We start from the raw sequence: 6,718 nt of genomic DNA, 5'->3' as shown, positions 1-6,718 counted from the left end.
ATTCGCGTTTAACCATGATAGTAAACTTTTTTGCGGCTGATGATTTAGTGTTTTAACAATCATACCACCTCACCTCCCGACAAAATTTTCCTTTTTAATACATTCAGATGGAGCAATAGCTTTTTCGTTTGACCAACAGGGCTATTGTATTTTCTTCTTTTACAATTTTAGTCAAATTCTGTTGATTGCAAATGACTGATATGATAACCATAAAATTTTACGATTTCACAATACGCTCTCAGTATTGAACAAATTTTAAAGCAATATGAGATACCACACATAATCGCTTTGACATCCCAGGGTTTATTAGGCAATTTGTCCGATGGTAGAAATGACCACGAATGGTCAGGATCTACAAAATTCTACATAAAATACTAGACATTGCGACTCCCTTGATTCACCCCGCTCTTCTGCAACTGTTTACAACGTGCTAGATTGAGGTTCGAATAGACATCGATTACAAACGATAGAATATATCTAAATCGGTATTCTACATCTACATACTTGTACAACTCTTTTCTGCTAACGTAATTAACTGACATAGTGAAACATCCCCAACTGATGGGAGAAAAATGATATAAATTTGAATGTTTTCAATGTCTATACGCAATTGCAGTACCTTTTGTTATTTATGCGTGCTTGACTTTCAATATGTTTCGCAATTAGTCTTAATCTTTTTTCTAAGAATGATGGAATCTCACTCGGTTTATAATAATGCCAGGTTGTTTATTTGGTCATTTGACATCGAAGAACCGGCGCTCCAGAAATATGTGTACCAATATGGAGGTAACTAATTTTTTTGGCCTATGTTACATCAAGTTGTGTAAAGGGACTGATTAATGTGGGCTGAAGGTATATTCACTTGGCTAACACAGACAGTCCCCGAACTCGTAACTAAAATAAAGAAAATAGGAATAAAATTATGGCCTAACCCTGACTTGGTACACACACTACGGAAGTACCGAATAACTTACTAACGGGGTGTTTTAGATATGAAATTAGTAACTACAAAAACAGCGCAATAACTATAAAGATATCTGACAAACCTCTGTATTACTCACTTTCTAAAGTCTTTTTTTTATCTCACTCTTTTGCCTATCCTAGTTTTGCAAAAGGGCCTCATTCTTTTTCTATCTTCTTTAAACGATGATTGAATTAGGAAAAAAATGAGCTATTTTTGCATGTATAGCATCCGATACGTGACATATTATTTCAACGGGCAAACTTGTAATAACAAGACTGAAATTTGGAACCATGAATGTATTTCAACTGTTTTGCAATGGACTAATTTACATCAAATTCATATTTTACTGCATTACGTAATCGATTGTGTGTTGAAAAGGCACATTTATATGTCCACCAAAATTTGTATAAAATAATATCGTTTCAATATTTTATGGTTTAAATTTGTTTTCCTAAATTTTGTTGCAACAAATAAATGACTGTAATATTTAACATTAAATGACCGCTGTTCTGTATATGTTCAAAAAGCGAGAGTATACAGATATAAACAAAAAATATAAAACTGCATGGAACTATGACGCTATCGTTACGGAAAACACGATTTTATAATACTTTCCTGGTCAATCTCAGTTACTTCAATCCAAAACAGATATCATTAGTTAATATAGTCAACAAAATAACTGTCCCGCAACAAGTACATTTATTTGCCCAGGGCTGGGCTTTCGAATCGAATCGAATAGTAAATTATTCGAATCGGTTCAGCGCAAAATTTCGAATCGCCGCCATCTTTTTTTTTTCCGCCAATTGAATCGTCGAGGTATTTTTTTTATTGAAGCCATATTTTTGCAACGCAATCCAGACATATGACTCTTGATACATATGAGTAACGTGTTTCTTATTGTGTGTGAACGCTTAGCAATCTGCCTGAGTGATGTATCCTATGTTTTCAGTAATTCATATGTTGACAGGACCAATTACAATAAAAAAGTCGCATACAAATATATACCTCCCAACTATTCGAGATTCGATTCGGAAAAAATATTCGATTCGATTCTGAAATGATCAGGTGTTCGAAAATGCCCAGCCCTACATTTGCCATAATTCAATAAAAATAATTAGTCAAGCATTGAAAATGATTTTCATCTGGAAGTCGAAATGTATGAATGTTGTTAGTGAGCAAAAGTGAAACTATTTTATGATATATACGCCCCTATGCGATCACGTTGGGGTCGTCATCGTTGCCGTCATTTGCACTACTGTCGTCGTCGCCTCCTGCACCGCTGTCACTCCCCATGCCATCACCACTTCCCATGTAATCTCCACTACCCATTCCACTCCCCATGCCACTACCCGAACTATCGTCGTCGCATCCAGATCTATAAATAATTTATACTATGAGTAAACATATAAAATAGTAATTTATAAACAGCATTTACAGTAGAAGTAACATAAAAATGCGTTCATGTAGTAAGCAAGGTATATTCAGAAGAAGAATATTAATATTACAGAAATATTAGGGTCAAAAAGTAGCTATTAACATATCAGTGGTTGAATGTCTAGAATTTAGTTCTGAGTAAAAGCGTAAAACACCTCGTTCAAAACATTTTGATAAGCATTTGCCTGCGAGACCATTGTAAGGCATGCTCATCCAATAGTATATGATGCTCAGCTTTCAGAAAAATCACGAGATGCCATTGAAATGCAAAAGTTACCAAGACCATCAAGAATTGTGATGAAACATTATGCTACAATAAATACCGCTTAAAAAATCACTACCGTATTTTACGGATCCTGAGACGAACCATATTATAAGGCGCACTGTCAATGGATGACTTCGTTTGCGTTTCTCCCTCTACATAAGTCAAATTTGACTATAAGACACAATGGTTCCTAAAAATAACACCCGTATTGGTTTTGAGTGTAGGCAATAAAGCATGAAGCACAACCTGATTCGTGCATGAGGCACACCGGCTTATAATGCACACGATCGATTTTTGAGGGAAAATGAGGATTTGAAGTGCGCTTCATGGACCGTAAAATACGATATATATATACTCAGTTTGTCCGTTTAATGATACTTTTTATGTCTATCTGCAATGCTGACACAAAAATCAGGATATGTATAAAACTAGAGACTGGACTAGAATTTGGTTTCAGTATGATTACTTACTGTCGTGGTACACAACTGCGGTATTTTTCCATTGCATGTCTGTAAACTGCTCTTTCCATGCCGTAAAACTTCTGGATCATACTTGCATCTGAATGGAAATTGCATAAAAGTTATACAATAAATATCGTAACGCTTCTAACAAATTCAAGTGAAAGCAATTCCTACTCGCCTCAAAATGACAGTATTGAGAACAAAACCATAAATTAATGAAAAAGCGTACGGGCAGTGTACTCTGGACAACCGTTACTCCGCTGTGTGTCCACCCAGTGATTTTTAAAGCTGTCTTGATATCGATAAAAACAAATGAAAAATGTCTATATCGCCAACACGCAACACCCACTTGAAATTGCGGCTATACCTTACAACTGCTATTGGCATTTTACGCATCGCTAGATCAAGCTATTATTTTACACCGCAGTCAGACCGCAAGCATTTTGAAATAAAGACGAGTCGTGCAGCTTCGTACCTCTAAGCATCACGAAATGTTTTGTCTTTGACCAACAGCCCAGAACTGATTCAAAAGAGCGGCCTAATATAGGGTGTACACACTTGTCACGAAATAGTCAACACCCCTTCATTATTTACAGCAGCCTCGCCTTCCTTCAAAATGGTTTTAGAATCACATGATTGCATTCAAGATGTTTTGTAAATTATTATGTTATTTCCCTTCAAACTACGGTCACGACTTCAATATACTTGTATAAAAACATATGTAAAATATACTTGCATTTGCTCCGATATGTAAGTAATAAAAGCTTAACCAAAATTTCGAAATTTTTGAATTTAGGAAAAATTTAGGTTATTCCTATTGAAAAAATTTGAAATTTTGAGCCTTCAGACGAACGCATCTAAACGTACTATATCTTAACTGGTTATAACACAATATAGAAAACAATGACCTCTATATTTACGTCTTTACATATGATAAGCATGGATTTGTTGTGATTTATGTAATGTTCCACATGAATTGTCCCAAATTTAGAATGTAATCGATATTTCATATTCGAAAATATATTCTCAGAATGTATTTGGAATAATAAAATATTTGCCATCCCCGGTTGTGTTATATATCAGTAGAGTAACGTTTGTCGGATTTTAATGCTTACCCTATTGTTGTTTCACTTTCGAAACACTTTTTTGACATTGAAATTGCTTTTACATGGAACTAAGAAACATGGAGAGAGACTTACGTTTGAATTTTCCTCCTTCGCACACGCAGATATGGCATTGAAAGGCGTCATACTGACAGGTCTGCGTCCCACACGCACAATCAAACATATCCATATCCGGGCATCCCACGTACATCCCGCTGCCGGTGTAGTCACTAGATTTATAAATTATAAATTAAAAGTTAAGTATAAGTTAATTTTAAGATTATTTTTATGGGCACAAGGACCATACTTGAAGGTCTATTGAAATTAAATACGTATATGCAGAGCATGAATACTAACGAAAATAAACATTATTTACTTTATTTTTATGCTTAGAAGCTCGAATTGTAATCCTATAAAAGATTTATAATCATTGATAATAAAAGATAATAACAATAGAAAACAGCCGTGTCTTACGATTTCCCCTACAGCAATGCACATATTAGAAAGCAACAATTTACAAATAAATTCACAAAATATATTCCGTACCATTTTGTATCGTATTCAGTCAACCATTTTTTCAATTCGCATCTCCATTCCACGAGATCACATACCCATGATGCCATCATATCGTTCGAACTCATTGCCCATTGCGTCGCGTTTGGTCTTGGCAACATTGCTGTGCCTGGATAATTTGGACAATATAAAACTTTCAAATTTTATCAAACACAACATATCGCCCGTTGTTTGCTATATATAACCGAAATTAGTAGTACAATTAACGCGTCAGAAATTTCCAGCCTTGTTCAAATCTGATTACCTTACAAAAAATTAAACTATTTTTGAGTGTGGGTGCGTGAGGTTATTAGACTGATATAATTTGACTCCGGGATGTTTGTACTCACTGTTTATGTAAAAATGAAATTGATCGAGCTGAAAATTATTTAAAATTGTAACCCCAAATTTCCATAAACATGCAATAAAATTTATCAGCAAATGCTAAGCCAAATCAATTTTCTGCCAGTTTGTGTCGTAGCGATCACAAAACTGAATTAATACAGTGACTGGATGTTATTTATGTCTGTCTGTAAAGCTACTACATGTTTTAATAAGTAATTCGGATTTGCAATTCTGGTACACTAGTTGGCCAAAATGGTTGTATCAACAGAAAATCTGTCTGGTATCGCCGCAAAGTTTAAAATTTAGCAAATTGTTGGATAAAGCAGTACGCACGCGGGCATTTTTATTGCTAACTATTGATATGGTCAGTATTAAGAGATAACGGCTATTTGACCCGACAACAACATGGTCTAAACACCAATTTAGAAAACATTACCAAACGACGTTTTTTGCCCATCCCATTATAATGCATCAAATCTGATGACATGAACAGAAACATTGCATATACAAAACAAAAATTGAAAGATCTGGGAATAAAATTAATTAAATTTATACAAATTATCTTATCAAAACCATCGATTTATAAAATATATAGAATATTCAAAAAAGTAAATTCCTTAATTTTAGAATTATCATAATTGTAGTATATATATATATATAATGAATATTTTTATATGGAAATGAAAATGTAAAAGGGATTTCTACATTTTATTCTTTGTTATAAAAATATTCGTATATTGAAGATAGTTGTTGGAAATATTTATTAAGTACTAAACTAATAGATAGAACACGAATTAAAGAACACTTACATCCATCATTTGGTGGGTAATAATCCTGAGCCAATCCTCCGGCAATAAAGAGAACAGTAACCAAATAGTAAATCTCCATTGTTTGTTTAATGACCAATTCCAAAGATTAAGACCTTTTTAGTTTAGATAAATCTAAAAAGTTATTTTTACATTTATTGCATGTAATTTAGCACACATTTTAAAGAATGCGAACCGTTATATTCGTTGTAACCATTGTGTTCACAATAAGATGAATTGTCAAGTTGTATTTGGACTATTCTTGGGATAGGCTTGATAAGATGCTAAAAACAGACAATTTTTAAAAGTACTTTTTATTTCATTCTGTATTTTATACATACTCCGTCTGTTAAAAACTAAGCCATGCTATTTAATAAATATTATTTAAAATATGCCTACAGAAGCCCGCTTTCTCGCAATTCTATAGATATGGAATTCACGTAAATAGCATAGGTATTACGTAAAAAGGTATTTCACTGCCGTTTTCTTTGCGATGTATAAACTAAATGAACTAGTTTCGGCGCTCGAATAAATCTTCATTTATATCGGTTTGTTTTTGGCAACATTCCCAACAGACACATTTCACGTATTTCGTTCTCATTAGATCTTCTATCATTCCACGCGATCGGGCCGAAGAACTTCTACCACACAGTTAACAAAACTAAAATGAAATATGGGGGGTTTCTGGATGAATCGAAATTAGAGAGGATTTCGCAACCAAATTTACTTCATTTCTGCTTGGGAAATGAAGCGTATAAAACTGAACAGTCGTTAAATGTTTCAAAACA

At 33.9% G+C, this 6,718-nt stretch overlaps 1 protein-coding gene across 1 annotated transcript; it reads right to left on the bottom strand.

Annotated features, from left to right (window-relative positions):
- Positions 1–1,245: 1,245 nt before the first annotated feature.
- On the bottom strand, positions 1,246–6,089 carry LOC120344474 (uncharacterized). Its single transcript, XM_039413711.2, has 5 exons — positions 5,934–6,089; positions 4,774–4,909; positions 4,324–4,457; positions 3,134–3,221; positions 1,246–2,339 (listed from the first exon to the last, which is right to left on the bottom strand). The coding sequence occupies exons 1-5, from the start codon at positions 6,010–6,012 to the stop codon at positions 2,174–2,176; spliced, it is 603 nt and encodes a 200-aa protein (XP_039269645.1). The 5' UTR covers positions 6,013–6,089; the 3' UTR covers positions 1,246–2,173.
- Positions 6,090–6,718: the final 629 nt, after the last annotated feature.

Source organism: Styela clava, chromosome 5 (genome assembly GCF_964204865.1).
Source record: "Styela clava chromosome 5, kaStyClav1.hap1.2, whole genome shotgun sequence".
Classification (NCBI taxonomy): domain Eukaryota; kingdom Metazoa; phylum Chordata; class Ascidiacea; order Stolidobranchia; family Styelidae; genus Styela; species Styela clava.
The sequence above is the reverse complement of the archived record's forward strand: the minus strand, read 5'-3'. Positions and strand labels throughout refer to the sequence as shown.

Bases quoted from the DNA above. Each gene is read 5' to 3' on its own strand.
- LOC120344474 (XM_039413711.2), bottom strand. From the start codon at position 6,012: ATGGAGATTTACTATTTGGTTACTGTTCTCTTTATTGCCGGAGGATTG. The intron at 4,458-4,773 runs GTACGGAATATA...TTATAAATCTAG, and splicing joins ACTGAATACGATACAAAATG to TGACTACACCGGCAGCGGGA. The intron at 3,222-4,323 runs GTAAGTCTCTCT...ATTTCCATTCAG, and splicing joins CGAAGGAGGAAAATTCAAAC to ATGCAAGTATGATCCAGAAG.